We start from the raw sequence: 17,110 nt of genomic DNA, 5'->3' as shown, positions 1-17,110 counted from the left end.
ATAGAAGTGGGAGCAAATAATTTCCCAGTCTGGGATCATTAAAGTAATTCTATTCTATGGCTCCATCCACACGGTGCCTAGATCCGGCCGTCCATCCAAACTGGAGGACAGAGCCAGGAAAAGATCGATCAGGGACGCTACCAAGAGGCCCATGGTGACCTTGAGGGAGTAACACGTCTTAATGGCAGAGGCTGTTCAATCTGTGCATGTGACAACAATTTCACAAGTTTCACATGTATGGCAGGATGGCAAGACAGAAGCCTCTTCTGAAAAAATGTCACACTGAGTATCGTCTACAGTATGCCAAAAGAAATATTGAAGTTTCTGATGCCATGTGGGAAAAGGTTATATGGTCAGGTGAGACCAAAATGTAACTTTTTGGGCTGAACTCTAAAGCGCTTTGTTTGGCAGAAACCAAACACAACACATCAACCAAAGCACACCATGCCTGCAGTGAAGCATGGTGCCAGCATTATGTTGTGGGCTTGTTTCTCTTCAGCAGGGACTGGGCAGTTGGTCAGGATTGAAGGATGTTTAATGCTGCCAAGTACACCGACATTGAGGAAAACCTGCAGCCCTCTGCTAGACATTTGAAAATGGGCAGGTGGTTCACCTTCCAGCATGACAACGACCCAAAACACACCAGAAAAACAACGCAGTGACTATAGGACAGGAAGGTGAATGTCCTAGAGTGGCCTAGTCAGAGCCCTGACCCTAAATCATATAGAATATCTGTAGATGGACTTGAAAAGTGCAGTCCATTGCCGCTCACCACAGAATTTGACTGAATTCAAACAGTTCTGCAGGAAGAATGGGGAAATATTTTCCAATCTAGGTGCACAAAGCTGGTAGAGACAAATCTAAACAGACTGATGGCTGTAATTAAAGCAAAAGGTGCCTCCACAAAGTATTACATGTGGGGACTCACCACTTTTCCAACCCTGCTATTCTAGTTTTTCATTTCTTATTACTGTTCAGAAATTTCACTTGAATGTTGCAAGGCAAAATGAGTAAATCACGATGGAAAAATATATATCTTTAATGTATTATCATTTCAGGCTGTAAAACAAAAAAGTGACTTTTTCAAAAGGGTATCATGACTTCCTATAGGCACTGTACATCTTCACTGTACATCTTCAAATGTGTAGGTATATTTCGTTAGCTCTACCATCAGGCCAGGCTTTATAATTTCCCAACAAGCGCTTTGTATTTCAAAGCACAGAAGCTGACACTTGGACTTATATTTACTACTGCTCAAGGTTCAATTTACTATTTTTATTACTGAAGCAAGTGAAGCCAAAATTCCCTGGCGAACACTGTGAAGCTGTTGAGTACTCCCATAGCAAACATTTTGTACCACCTTCCAGCTCAAGGTGCAGTACAGGGTCTATGGTGGATTCAACATGATGTCTCTGCCAGCAGAAGCACTGCAAGAGCACAACACATAGACATGCAACTTGTTTTTTTTTTATATAACTGCATCATATTTAGGAACTGGTGCTCGTGACAGGTGTAACATAGCTCAATGGTTTACAAATATACTGAAAAAAAGTTAAAGTGCTCATTGTAAGGAAAATCCAACTATTTGATGGATAAACCAAAGGACTGGTCACCTAATAATGATGTTGCTAGAGCGTAGTCACAAAGACCATGAAGGTTTACACCAAACTGCAAAACTACCTTTTTTGTAGTTTTTCATCTCTTTGGTGTTAATATCTCTCTGTTGATTTGTGTTTCTTTCCATTCTTATATGCTGCTTTGTGGTAATTCTGCCTGCTTTTTGAGTTATTTTGTGTTTCTCTGCAGCTGCTTTGTGTCTTTTTGTAATCATTTTTTGTGGTCATTTTGCATCTCTTCATGGTCGTATGTCTCTTCAAGTTACATTTTGTGAAGGCCAGGGGGAAGGCTTGTCACTTGGGCCCCTAGACCTGTGCCCGGTAGGCCCTTTCTGTAATCCATCCATGTGGAAATCTAACAGTCATCAAGATTCCTCCTTTAGGCACCATGCATGTATGCACCAAAATATCATGGAAATCCATACTACAGAGATTGAGACTCATATGACAAAAAAAAGTTTTCATGTGTAACACAGTTCTCTAAAGGTCAAGAGTTCCAATGCTAAAACTGTACACATGGCACTTTAAGATCAACCAAACAGGATGCTGTAACTTCCACACAGACACGGATCACACCGTACCCAGTTGATTGCATACCAACCTTGCTTCTGCAACACATTGTACAAAACTCCAGCTGTTAGCGTATTGTCCCAGTTCCATTTTTACACATCACCTCCTTCCCACTGTCATATCTGGTGACTGCTATTCTTAGCTCTTTGGCATGACACTGTACACACTCATCCCTACATTAACACCCCTGTAAATGAACACACACACAGTAGCAGCAGAATAGCATCTCTGCTGCCAACAGAAACACCAGGGGGCAGTTATTCAAATTAGAAAGTGAGTGAGTGTCTTGTTGGCCTTGATGTGCATACCGTATATTTAAAGCGGGACATCCCTGGTTAAGTCTCTGGGATTTTTATTTCAGTACCAGTATTTCTTGTCTATTTCTTATTCATAAAGGCTGAAACAGATAAAAAAATTATGGTTGGTAATAATGGTTCTTAGATGTGGCAGCGACAGTTTATTTATCATGGCCACCAAATCATACACATATCCTTTTACTGTCCCTTTGCTTTGATAGCATTCATGTGTGTAGAACCAACAGATAACAGACAGGTTTATGGGTACAAATATAGCAATGACAGAGGGTGCAGCAGCAGCAGAAAGTCTTGAGAACATACTGAGAATAATAACTGAAATACTGAAGAGAAGGTTGCCCCTACTAGGTTCTCACGAACCGTTCCCCAACTCAACAAATAGTGATGTTTTGGGGCCACCCCTCGGCATCTTGATACCGACGCACAAGGCCATCGCATGCACTGACATGCAAGCGTGGATGCACGGGCTATTAAAACAAACAGAAACTCAGATTACATCACACACAGAGGGAGAGTGATGGCATTAATCCACTATAATTATTTTTTTGATGCTTTATTAATGTTCTGAATATCGTGTAGAGCCCCTTTAAGGGAGATGGATAATTTATTGTCCTCGATTGCATAAATATGTAGATAAAATGTTTCTGCATCCTGTATATACATAACGACACTTGAGGAACATCACAAAACAACAACTAACTGTTCAAAAGTTCATCAGATCTGTGGTCAGGAGTTAAGGGGTAGGCATGAGTTTCTTTGTCAAAAACAAATCCCTAAATGTATATATGGACATCAAAATATTAAACCCATATGTGATCCCAAAACCATAGGCATTAATATGGGGTTGCCCATTTGTGGTGCTGTGAGAGCAGAGTTTCCACAAGATTTAGGAGCCTGGCTGAACCGTGCTCCCATTCAGCTACACAACACTTAAGGTCAGGCACTGAAGTTGGGTGCTGAGATTAGGATCACTCATTCTACTGCAGATGTTTGTCAACAGAAAATGCATGTTGCCTGTATCTTTGATTTTATGCACCAATTGTGCTCTTAGGCACAATAGGTGTGCCCGAGGCAGCTGAACCCACAAATATTACATTTTTAAAGATAAAGTGCAAGTGAAGGGCTCCTATAGTCCCTTTCAACAACCTGACTCCTATCTGGAGTACCAGCAGCAGTACTACCAGAAGCAGCAGTAAAAGTAGGTCCATCATAACTTGGGTTGCTGTACTGAAATACATTTTTTTTAAAACTTGAATTTCTGGAACAATTTGCAATAGGACTTCTCAAATTGAGTCAGAGAACAGATCTCTTGACCAATCACATGCCTCGTGCTTATCATCCAGGTGACACTTGGCTCCATCAGGACTTCCCTCGTCTACCGTCTCACTGTCACAATTTCCTGCTCGTGCATCCAACAGAGTTCTTTTACAATTAACTCCTTCTCCCTGCTGCCATTCCCAAGAATAACCCACATTACTGCTGCTGTAATTAGACTGCCTTCTTCTTCTGAGTTTCACATTTAGACGAGCAGGAGTCGGAGGAACAACTACTTCATTGTCCTCATAATGGTAGACATCGCAATCACTTGAGTTACATTTGTTGTTGAACCTTCCGGCTGACCCTGTGTTTAGAGCCCCTCTCTGGACCCTCGGGTGCTGCTGAGCCAGCAGAGGGTTCTTATGCTTGTCTGGCTCCCAGGATGTCATACTCCACACAATGTTTTCCTTTGTAGGCTCTCTGGAACTGACACAGTTTAATCTACAAAGAGAAGGGGCTGTTTTACTGTCCGATTCAGACAGATATCCATCAAAAGCACGGGAATCTTGACTGTCAGGTTGTGAACCCAATTCAGCGAATGTCAAAGTTCTGTGTGAGGAGGGATGAGAGCCGGTCACAACAATGGGGGTGGACTGAGAGAGAGGGATGAAGTCAAGATCCTGTGTGCCTTTTGGAATCACATGCTCTCTGTTCATGCATTTATCACTTTCCAGTTTCTGTTTGTCTGGTGTTGAATGTGTAGCCTGTTTAATCCTCGGGTGCTGTTTGTTTGGTTTGGAAAGCAGTGGACGAGCTTCTGTGGTCGTCTGGACAGTTTCTGCACGATTGTTGAGCTTGTTTGTGTTCATGTCGAGCATGAGTGAGTTACTAAATAGGTCTGCTGAACAGTTGTAGGTATCCGCTTCAAGCTGCTCTTCTTCGTTTTCAAAAGACAGAGAACTAGCTTTCTCTTCCTCTTTGATACACTTATCGGAAAATATGTTTCTGACTTCACTCTTGCTTGCAACTCTGACAGAGTTCTTATGTACCTGGACCGATAAATCATGTCCGTGGCCTCCATTCGCTGCAGATGTATTGATGACATCCAATAATATCTGTGAGTGGCCCTCTGTTATCTGTGTGGTACTTTGATAAACAGAGGTTGATTTATGTGATACATTCTTGATTTCCAGGATGTTTCCCACTGTTTCTTTCTGATTTTGTACATTTAGATGTGGCTTTGTTTGACTAACGATGTTAAAGTCTGTGTTTTTCTCGCACAAATATTCTGTAAGACTCTCAGAGAAGGGCAAATCTTCCCACGCCAGGGAGCTTGACAAATACGTTTTGGGAGAAATGTTGAGGCCAGGTGCAAGGGGACTGAAGCAAGTGTTCAGGATCGGGGTGTTTCCAGCAGCTTTCTCAATAGATGAGTATGGGTATTTTGCAAATGATTGACTACTGGAAAAAGTGCTATCTAAGGAAAGACGTGATGACAGCGCTCTCTTTTCTGTGACTTTATGGGTCTCCAGATAGCCTCTCTGTGCATGACATGGTGTTTTGTTATTGTCTGTCTGTCTGCTGCTTTCATCACCACTGTCCTGGGTACTGCAGCCTTCATCCTGCTCCGCTGATGAAGTCACTAGTCCTAGTGACTGTTGCCATGGAGGGGTTGGCGTGAGGGCACCATCTTGGTACTGTGAACTAGGACAAAAACAAAAGCAAAAAGCAAGAAATGTCACAAAAGTGAGCATTCATCCAGGGACACTATCTGACAGAGAAGATTTACACGTAAAATCTCTGCTTTTGTGTAAATACTGTCAATAAAACAAATCATATGCTGTAACTCGTTAGCTCGACTGCAAGAAAGCAAACTGAAAGGCACATGTAAATTCTAAAGATAAAAAGCATGTAAAAGTAGCCTAAAACTAAAACTAGCCTCGTTATTACAGTATATTGAGAGCGTCAATTTAGGCATGTATGACTGTCCATGGTGACACAGCCTTATCTCCTGTTTTAACGTCTTTGTGGTATGATTCTTTCAAGTGTATTCTTTAATATTTGAGTGCCTTGATCATATATTATATTATATGATATATATATATTTTCCTCACAGAAAACACTTTAAAGAGTGGCAAAATGTTTCATTCATTACCTTTGCAGTGACTGGGAAAGAAGATTTGAGGCAGAAAGTGTGGCATTATTGAAGCTGCTGGCTAGAAAATGGCGAGTGATCAGCAGCGGTGATTTTGCTGGGGGTCCGGAGGTTTTGCCGGGATCAGTGGACCCCAGTTCATATTCTGCAGCTTTCTTAAGAAGGGTCTGATAATAACTGACCACTGTGCAGCCTCCCAGGCCTGTAGCTTTGGGAAGAATCATCTGATTGGCAATAAAGTGGACTGCCTCTTTACTGCTGGTGCCATTCACAACAGGCCCTCCTAACCAGGGCCCACTTTCCGTTTCAGTTACCTGAAGGACACAGACAAGACCAGGGGTGGTTGAGAGAAATCAGCATAAATACGAATGATATTCAATAAAACGCGCATTTTTGACATGTTGTTAAACAACAATATATGATTATGAACAAATACTGAAACAGTTTTTTTTTGTTTTTTTTACATAAACACATAACATTTAGATTTGATTTTAGCCATACTCAGCTGGTCGCTGCGCAAACTTGGTCCAGACTTAAATATCTCAATAACTACTTGATGGATTGCCATAAAATTCAGTAAAGACTATCATGGTTCCCAGACAAAGAGGCTAACTAACTCTGGTGTTCCTTTAACATGTCCTATAGGGCCACCAACAACTCAAAAATGCAACCTATCCTGTTAAATATATTTATATCTACTAAGATACTAAGATTTTATACAAGCATTCAGTGTGTCCAGAGGGTAAATCCAGATGACTTTTCCTTTACTGCAACAATGAGGTTTGCATTTGTGTTTTTTATTAAAATTACTCGCTGGATGAGTTGCTGGGAATGTTGGTAGATATCCACCTTCCTCTCCTTATAATAACTTTGTTCACCCCTTAAGTCAGGTGGGGCAGTACGTCAGCAGAGTAATTAAAACAGCTGTTCTTCACCTGTTCATTGAATGAATGATCTGAGAGGGTGAGGAGGGAAGGGGGGCAAGGTAACGCCGCCCTGAGGGCATCAAACAGAATTCCTGACCGAGGATGTGGTCAGGATGACTAATGACCTTTCTGGCTTTCTGGATAACTTGTTTTTTCCAGATCGAGCTTAAGTCTGTTAGCTGAATTCCAATGATCTTGGAACAGACTTTGACAATGCTGCAGAGACAGTTCTTCTCCCTCACAGATAAACCATAAAACCAACAAATAAAGAGAAAATGTCAACAACCTTTCAATAAAAGAATGATAGAAGTTACATAAAATGCTCTTGGAAACAAAAGAATTCAGCTTCCGCAGTAGATGGATGCGCTGTTGGCTCCGTTTAACAATAGACTCCAAACTTGAGTCTGAATTCATTGAGTTCTCTTGGATAACAAGCTTTAGGAACAGGAATTATGGTGGATGTCTTCCACATAGTCGGTATCTGGCCACTCTCAACACACATCTGGAACAGAAGTGAGAACACTTCACTGAGCTGGTCAGCACAGTGTCGCAGAGTGCGACATACGAAGAGAAATACGAATTGAAACAGTTTTCCAAGTTGCTATCATCCACACTGTTTACTCGAATGGGCTGCCTGGTTTCACAAGATGACTGATTAATTGATGCCATAGACTTTATTCCTCTCCACTACAATACTGACTTTCGATTTTATTCTTATACTTTATTTTGGACTTCCTTATTTACTCCTTAACTTCTTTAAAAACTGCCTTTTTCTTCCATAGAGGTTCTCTATGGGGTTTAGATCTGGACTCTGGGCTGGCCATTTCATTGTTTCAACCTTCTTAGCTTCAAGGAACTGCTTAACCCGTTTTGCAGTGTGACGGGGGCATTGTCTTGCATGAAAATTGCAGCTGATTGGGAGACAATTGCAGTGAAGGTGTTGCATGTTGCCAAAGGAGGTTCACATAAACATTTGCATTCACCCTGCCATGTAGCTGAACAAGAGGACCAACTCCTGCTGCTGAAAAATACCCCAAACCATGACACCAACTCCTCCAAATTTAACTGACTTCTCTACACACTTTGGGTTCAGTCTTACTCCAGTCCTACCCGAACATGTTTCCCATCAGACACAAATCAATTGAACTTACTCTCATTACTGAAGTGCACTCTGGACCTGTTCTCCTCTGTCCACACAACATGCTCCTCAGCAAATGCAAGTCTAGTCTTTTTATTCTAACCGCTGATGAGAGGTTTGGTCTCTCCAGAGTGGGCTTTCAGTCCAAATTGTCGATGAGACACTGTGTGCCGAGACAGATCCTTGCCCTGTTCAGCACTGAACTGTAGACCAACTCCAGCTGCAGTGTTGAACATTTAGAGTCTTCTCATCATCCTGTCCTCTCGTGCACTTGTTTTACGTGGATGACCGGCCTTTTTGAGGGGCTTAAATGAATCTGTGTCCTTGTAAAGTATCAATATTCTTGAAATCACAGACTGGGAACGCCCAACCTCTCTGATGGCTGAGAGGGTCGTCCCTTTGGCCTTCATCTTGAAAACCTGCTGTCTCAGGGTTTCAGTCGCCTTAGAGTGGCTTGCCATCTTGCAAGGTAACTAGGAGAGCTGTCAGATAAACAGGGTGTGTCCAACAATTAAGTAAATTGTCACCATATGCCAGATTAACACCAATAACTGTGAGGTACCTGAAATTGTTCTTTAATTTTACTCACTGCTTTTTCACAAAATAAAGGTTTTTATTGAAGTTCCTTGGTTATTTAAATAAAAGCATGCTTGTTCAGCAGTGGTATAACCACAACTGATATTCTATCAAAGTCTGGACAATAAAAAACAGTATTTCAAAATAAATCAAGAAAGAATACTCTAATTTTAATCTCTACTATATACTACATGGGATGTTTCTAAATTTTACCTCAAAGCTAGTTTGACATTTCTATCATGCATTTCTTTGTCATTTATCATCCAACATAACACAGATACAGATCCAAATGTAATAAGTTCATATCAGCCAAGTAAAGCAATACCTAATTTCAACTGTACCTTTATACCAAAGATGAAATGTTTGCCAATGAAACAGTCTTCGACAGCCTTGACCAAATAAGTGGATCTGGTTGATGCTCCATCCAAGTTCTCCACCAACCTGCATTACAGAGCAGCAGAAATGCATACAGCTGTTTCACTTCACTGGCACGGAGAGAAGACACCGATGAAGACGAGCTTTTAAAATGTGTCTCACTAAACCACTGGTTAAATAAAGCTAACTTGTGTTTTCACCCTGACTTATAGCAGAGTTGTGTTACCTCACCTTACACAAAAACATCCACTAACATCATAGTACTTTGTTGTTAATACACATCAACCATCAGGTAAAAAAGAGCAGAGGTGCTGTTTCACACTGCAAATGCCAAATATAATTTAACATAATATATATATATATATATATATATATATATATATATAAAACATCATACTTATAATAGTGTTGTCTAGGCTAACTAAGATACAAGATGTGTTAGGAGCTGCGTGGCTTATTTTCACTGCTTAACCTTTTCCAGGGGAACCAGTGCAACATAAGCTAACTAGGAGTAAAAGTGCATGTGGACCAGTAGGTATCTGAAAGTAAGCAAGACTTGTACAACAGAATATAATGTGAAACAATGAAATAGCCTTGGCCAGCAAACCTGAAATAGTTTGGGTTGTGTGTGTGGTTGTTAACGTTACAAACAACATAAATCCTTCAAAAAACAAATGTTCATACTTAATATGCAAGACTGATGGAAGTTGACATTGTAATAAACTGCAGACATTTGGAATTACTTGAGAGACAATTTCTCATGCTCACCTCTGTAAACCACTTGCATGAATGCCAAAGAATGGGTTCAGGCTGGTTCCAAATACTGTTACTCCAAATATGCATGTGTCCCGGGCCACCCTCAGTGAGAGACGATATCTGTAATCAACCTGGTCCCTCTGACAGCTGTACCCACACTTAAAGCATCTGCATCTGTGGTGGACAGACAGAGAAGACACAGGTGAGAGTGTGTGCATGTCAGTCAGTTATATATGGTTATACTGTATGTATATAACAGACTCTATATAGAGTCAATTTGCATTGTGGGGATTAATTGATTATCTGTTTAAGATCATTCAGATACAGTCTTTATATAAGGCAGCTACCTCTGTACTAACTTATCCATGATACATGATACAGTAAAGTACTGGTATTCAACAAGTAAACACCCATGGCTCCTCTGTCTTCTTCGTTGGTTGTTTTTGTTTTATCCATTTTACAGTCTACAGTTTACCTCGTCGTGTCCTGTTCAACGTGAATCCTTGAGAAGCAGCCTTTACAGCACGGATAAAACACACAGGTATCCTGCAGTGACAAAACAACACAATCCACCAGGGCCCGTCTAACAGACATTTAAGTTAGTCTGTTCGGAGACGATTCTGAGGCATAGAAACCCGTGGTTAGCAGTGAGGCTAACTTTAAGCTAACTGAAACCTTTCATAGCACGCATGAGTGCTATATGGTCTTAGTTGTAACGGCAATAAATTCAACGGGACTAATTATTAACAAAGCGACAACAAAATTTCGAACAATGCTTTAAAATTAGGCCAAACTGTAACGTCTCTTTAGTTGTCGCTGGTAACTTTTCAGAACCAAGGCTAATTGAAGGAGGCTGGGACACCAAAAAAACAGATGCGAACTTTGATACTGTGACGCATGCGCAGTGGAGCTGCGTTGTTGGAGGGTTTCAGAAGATGGCGCTAGAAATAAAGTGATGGTTTTACTCAGGTGCTCGGTGCGTTCAGGACAAGACCCCACCACAGCGACTTCCTGGTTGATCCAATACGGAAGTGCCAGAAACTGCAGTTCTCCGAGTGACAGGTTTCATAATAGAGCAATTTCTCATTAACCCCCATGTTAAGCAGGCCATTTTCACAGCATAATTAAACCTATTTAAGGCCTGGTGCAAAACACCATTCTAGTCTGTATGTTTAGGTCATATCTCCATGACAACAGTGAGGGGGGTGAATATTTTGTACAAGGCTAGTTTCTATTTTATTGGAGGTTAAAGTTTATGAATAATTGCTGGCCATCACTTTTCCTCAGAGGTACGTCAGCCAGATGGACTCATCTCCCTCCCCCAACGTCGCATCAATGCCCTTTGTTAGTAAGAAGAAATGAGGCGAAGTCAAAATCTGACAAGAAGGCGACTCCCGTAGGCGAGTACCATTGGATCAAGTTGAGAGAACAGTCCCCGACGGGTAGGCTACGTCCATTTTTTATACAGTCTATGGACAGGTTCCGCCCTACGGCAACTCAGAGGTACAGACCTCCTTTTCACACATAAACACAGCACAGTCTGTTACAAAAAGTTACCAGCACTCATCTTCGATAGATATGACAAGCCTTTTCTAAAGACAACCTGTGGATGTGTGTCTACTTCACCAATAATGTAATAGAATATCCTGACTGATATTATAATAACATTTTTAATGTATGTAATAATGTTATACCGTTTTACGTTATTGGGAATTTATCACATTTTCGGGAAGTTTTTTTTATTAATTAACCTTGTTCAAAACGTACTTCTTCTGCTTGTTTAGATTTGCTGTTGGTTGGAGAGCAAGCTTGGAGGTCCATTATTGCCACCTACCGAACTGGATGTGGAACATTAGTTTGAGGGGAAAAAAGGTCTAAATTCTCTGCCAAATCTTGAGGAATTTTAACATAAAAACATATATTTCTAATTTTTAGAGATTTCACTTTCTTATAGAGAGAGCATTATCAAAGGACACAAGAACCTGGACATTTATTTCTGGGCCTATTCTATTTGAATGCCTTTTTGTGTCTGAAAGTGTTTTAAATGCTTTTAGAAATGTGTCCACTTTAGAGACATTACACTTTTCTCTAAATCTCACAGTGCAATACTTCACCTTTGATAGATGCATAAAATAGCTGAAGGACACTGGGTCATGCAAAAATGCGGATAATTCGGAAGTGTGAGAATTAAAGTGGAACCATACAAAAGAATGTTTGATAGGGAGTAATGAAAATAGTGGGCGATGGAGTGGTTTCCGACCAACCCGAACTGAGATTTAAAATATATACTTTACCATTCCCAAGGGGCAACTTTGCTTTGGCAATAAACTTTAAACAATATGTAGCCAACAATACAGTTACAGTGGTACCCCAAGAAGCAGAAATAAATTACATACAACAAAGAATCCTTGTGATAAAATATATAATACTCAGGCATTATATAAACAGCACTCTCACAAGTGTTTTTTGATATACATACTTACTGTTTTAACTATAATTAACACTCCTGTGTGTATTATGGAACTGGAACAGATGTGCTCTGAACTCAAGTGCCTTTTACATCCCGTTTTAACAATTGTTCACTTAAACCATGGGTGTCAAACTGATCCAGTAAAGGGCCGTGTGGCTGCAGGTTTTCATTCCAACCAATCAAAAACACACCTGGTCCAACAAATCAACTGTGTGAAGACAGTTCAGGTGATTGAGTAAGTCGAGTCAGGTGTGTTTTTACTTGGTTGGAATGAAAACCTGCAGCCACACGGCCCTTAACTGGATCAGTTTGACACCCAGAATAAAAATCATTACATTTCTCTAAAAAACTGACCTGTCTTGGGTACCCATTTCAAGTTTATTTTGTTTTGTGAAGTTCACAGCGTATTTGCATCATTTGTGACAGTGGCAGGAAATTGTCTAGTATGTGTGACGGTTGGCTTCCTCTCTCACAACTGCTAAGTAAAAATGAATCCAAGATGGTAAAGTTATAATGATGACAGATGCACTTCCTATTACAATACTAAGGTTTGTGAGGATCACTTCTGAATATTTCAGCCAGTCATTAAAAGAAAAGATAATTTCACATTTTCTCCTTTATTTCACTGATTCCATGGTGCACACAACACAAGGTTACATCACAGCTTACATTCGGTCATTTGGTCAAATCATAGGTGAGCTTCCATAGTTGATAAGGCCAAACACAAAAGTGTTACAAATATGCTTTTCCTCAACTGCCACACTACATTTCCAGGCAGAAAAAATATATATATTTAGGATTTCTGTTTTATAGACCATAAATAGTAGTTAATCTACTGAAAATACATATATTAAATATATACTGTATATAAAACAGGCAGAAATGTGGCTGTTTGTTTACCACAGAGGGGCTCTGGTCATCACCCCCTTCCAGCTGCAAGACTCTGCCACCTACAGAGCAGGGCAGTGTGCAAACATGACAAGATACTGACATCCAGGAAGAAATGCAAAGACTGCAGAAACCATGCAGAGACGTGGAGAATATATCAAAATATTTATTGGAAGTGTTTTTTCAGAGACTGTTGCAGCTAAATATTCAACTATAAGTTCTGGAAAAGGGCGATGTGCAAGGTTTGTTAATGAAATTACTGTAAATGATGTTTTTAATTAATGACTCACCTGCATTCTCTTATGAAGAAACCTCAACTTCTGGTTGAGACATTCAATCTCCTGAGAGAGGACAGAGAGGCCATGGTCAGGTGCATATAAAGTACAAGTTTAATCATAACATACACTTTCCTGTTGATATTGTGCCATTTACACAAATACAATTCAGCAGCATTTCTCATAAGTAAATGACCAGGGTTACAAACATAGGCATGGATTATTATTAAATACCTGGCTTAGTTTTTCATTGCGCCTGAGTTTGATCTGAGGCAGAAGCTCCTCCAGTCTCTGAATCTGTAATAAAACAACTAAATTCATGTTCTGGCAGGCAATAAAATGACATTCACATACGTTTTTTTTAAATCAAAAACAAGAGAAGCTTTCTGAAAAGTAATTTTCAGTTGTAAAGTGTTAATATTTTTTTAAATTTTGTATAACTTTCAAGACAGGTAATAGTAATAGTAAGTTGTTATAGTAGACATTGATATATTCACAGTTAAACAGTATAAAACTCAGGTCTGGGCAGACTTAAGATGATCTGTTTGTTGCATATTGTTATTTTTTGCATCCACACTAGATTCAAAGTGTTGTATCTTAAAAATGTTACTGTGACTTCCACCTTCCCAGTGCAGATATATTTATGTTTTGTTCTCAGTGGCGCTCTTCTGTATTACATCATCTCCTCATTGGCACTTTAAAACATACTGAATGGCTATTTCGAAGGACAGGCGATTGAACGTTTTCTCCCTCTAAAGATGGTCATTTTATGATTGAAGCAGCACTGCTGAATAAATGTGAATCAACCACTCATACGTGACCACACCACTAGTTACTGTATTAATGCTTTGTGTGTCTTACCCTCCTGTCAATACTCTGTAGACTGGTCTTCATGCTCTTGTTGATCACCGTCATGGGAATGGTTCTGGGCTTGGGACAGACTGGGAACAGAAACATCACGACAGTTACAGACATCAAACACTGAATTTTGTGTTTCACTTGTGTAAGAAATGGATTTAGGCACAAGTAAGGTAGCACAATTACAGTACATTTCTGAAGCAACTACCATGTGTATTGGGCTTACTACATATACAATACAAAGGAGGAAATAAAATGTATGTTATGTATGACCATTTAGGGCTTCCTTATAGACGTGCTTGTTACTTGTTGCTAATAAATATTCAGTGTTGTGTATGTAGAAGCCCAAATGACAGGACCCTGTCCAGGGGCCTCATTTATAAAACTGCGTGTAGGGTTCACGTCCAAGGTATGGACGAAACATAAGACGAGCATGCGCATAAAATATTGTGATTTATAAAACCATGCGCACTCACGTCCTACGCGGTTTCTCTAATAAATTGCATTGCTTTGTCGGCTTCATGTCAGGCCCACAGATGCCTATAAATAGTCAATGAAACGCCCCAACTGAATATTCATTCATACCGAGATCATGTGAAACGCAGAGAGGAAAACAAAAAAAAGACATGACAATCAATGTGAAGTTGACGTTCTTGTTGGAGAAGGTTATTTGCCTGTTCACAGAGATCCAAATGAACCATGAACGGTGTAGCGTTTCTCATTCCTCCTGTTTCTTCGCGTACACCTGAGTCAGAGTGTGCGTGGAGAACCGCACATTCTCCCATCAAGTTTGCTTTTTTATAAACCCCAAAGTATGCTTAGAACATGGTGTGCGCCCTCTTCTGTGTGTACGCCACCTTTATAAATGAGGCCCCAGATATGGACCCACAGTTTAAGAAAACACTGCCAAAGAGAATAAAAAGGTGAGTCCACTCTTACCATGCTGAAAGATCTTGGCTACCTCAAGCACATAAGGCCTGTGGTGAAAAACATGTCACCAGTTGACATCAATAAGTAATAAAGTATTATGCACTGAGTACATGTAAAGAATGTTAGGACTAATTTAAGTAAAAGACTCCTTACATGTGCTTGCTGTTAACAGCGATCGAGCTGTTCAGAGGGATCAGACAGCCACGGTGGTTCCTTATCTGCACACAGATTTCTTTCTTTTAAACAAAATTCTGCAGACATACACAAAGATTCAGAACGTGAGGGCCAAAGAGTCATTGCACCTTCAGTATGACATTGGAAGAGTTCAGCCCAAAGGCAGTGGTGATAATCTGAAAATAGATACAAAATATCATAACATCAAAACAAACAACAACAAAGAAAGTTTACGTTATTTTGTCTTTTTTGCAAAATAATTATCTTTGTTAATATTCTAACTTTGTATGTATTTATATGCAATAGGGGAACAAGATCATACTGTGCAGGTACAATGATAAAAGCAACAGTCGGACCATTTGCACACCTGCACGACCGCGGTGACCTCAGCTGCTGGGGGAATGGACACTTCTCGAAGAGCCACCACTCTGTCATCTGCAACAGACACAACATGAGAAACATAATGGCCATGAACTCTGGTTAAAGGGACCCCCTGTGAAATTTCAAGGGCCCTAACAGACTCTAGAGTCGCCCCTGGACACGCTGACAACACTCAACAGTCAAATACAGCTGTTGCTCTCCTCTTTGACCATTTACAGATATAAGCTGCACTAGCTGCATCCGGCCATTGCTGAGTAGAAAGAAACTAATGCATGAATAACGTGAGTGTGCGGGATTTATAACATGTCCATGGCGAAACGAGCGCATAATCTCCATTTACAGTCTTAAAGAGGCTGGTTGCCATGGACACAGAAGCACAGGCAGAAGCCACTTGAGTGGCTGAAAAACAAATCAACAAAACAAATCATAAAGACGGGGAAAAAAATACAAAAAAAATAATCTACGAACCGTTTTTGTCAAGTCTTCTCAGAGCGATCCAGGCCTTGGATACACATGGGGATTTAGACATTTTAATCATGCGAACAGCTGCACGAGACGCACGAGACGGGATACGAGAGAAGCCAGACTGGGACTTCCGGTCAGGTAGTTTCAAAATAAGTCTTAACAAAGCTATTCTGCATTTCAATGTGTTAGTTATGAAGTGCTCACACAGTACAACAATACTAACTGCATAAAATAATGTCATGAGATTTTGGGTAACCAACACAGTTTAATTTTCTTTAGAGAAATATATCATAAAACAAAATATAGTAATGATATAGTGTCAGGAACAATCCCAATAAAGCAACCTGTTACAACAATAATCCCATATTTGTTACAGCACCCTTTACACTGTTGCAATTTTTACAATTCCATTGTCCCGTTTGATGATGATGATGATCTATCTATCTATCTATCTATCTATCTATCTATCTATCTATCTATCTATCTATCTATCTATCTATCTATCTATCTATCTATATGTTTACCTTTGTTCACTCTGGTATCCACTCAGAGTGACAAAAAATCCACTTACTGAACCATTCACTTAATACCATTAAAGCTGATTCTGATTCGGATGTTTGTCTGGTAAACAAAAACAGCGGATGTCAATAGATCTGTGTTTGAGTTCAGTGCACATCTGTTCACGCCTCCACACAGGAGGAGCGATCACTTTAAGCATAAGCTACTTGAAACAGTAAGTAGGCCTGGCCTATGCATATTCAAAAGGATTTAACATTTTTATTAGGATGCAAAACATGAGCCATGCTCTTCTTGGGGTTAGACAAAACATGATGTAAAAATAAATCATAAAAGTACAACCTACTATATTCATAAGCGTTAGGTAGTCTAGAAAGCGAAATCTTTCTACAGCATATTTCTATACGTAAAAAGAAACATAAGCAACGCGTGTTTACAGACATAGCCAACGTCTTAGGTGGTGTTTGTTT

At 40.0% G+C, this 17,110-nt stretch overlaps 2 protein-coding genes across 2 annotated transcripts; both read right to left on the bottom strand.

The window, feature by feature from the left end:
* Positions 1-2,485: 2,485 nt before the first annotated feature.
* Positions 2,486-10,465, bottom strand: ddias (DNA damage-induced apoptosis suppressor). The gene is made up of 5 exons (XM_083933866.1): positions 10,159-10,465; positions 9,696-9,857; positions 8,894-8,993; positions 5,913-6,226; positions 2,486-5,461 (listed from the first exon to the last, which is right to left on the bottom strand). The coding sequence occupies exons 1-5, from the start codon at positions 10,275-10,277 to the stop codon at positions 3,784-3,786; spliced, it is 2,373 nt and encodes a 790-aa protein (XP_083789992.1). The 5' UTR covers positions 10,278-10,465; the 3' UTR covers positions 2,486-3,783.
* A 2,561-nt stretch (positions 10,466-13,026) lies between these two features.
* On the bottom strand, positions 13,027-15,871 carry LOC310951613 (uncharacterized protein; the record flags this gene model as incomplete). Its single annotated transcript, XM_083919930.1, has 9 exons — positions 13,027-13,103; positions 13,332-13,382; positions 13,551-13,613; positions 14,178-14,257; positions 15,114-15,151; positions 15,258-15,322; positions 15,407-15,454; positions 15,646-15,713; positions 15,847-15,871. The coding sequence occupies 9 exons, from the start codon at positions 15,869-15,871 to the stop codon at positions 13,050-13,052; spliced, it is 492 nt and encodes a 163-aa protein (XP_083776056.1). The 3' UTR covers positions 13,027-13,049.
* Between the last annotated feature and the right edge of the window lie 1,239 nt (positions 15,872-17,110).

The sequence above is a fragment of the Echiichthys vipera genome (assembly GCF_963691815.1).
Source record: "Echiichthys vipera genome assembly, chromosome: 1".
Taxonomy (NCBI): Eukaryota; Metazoa; Chordata; class Actinopteri; order Perciformes; family Trachinidae; genus Echiichthys; species Echiichthys vipera.
The sequence above is the reverse complement of the archived record's forward strand: the minus strand, read 5'-3'. Positions and strand labels throughout refer to the sequence as shown.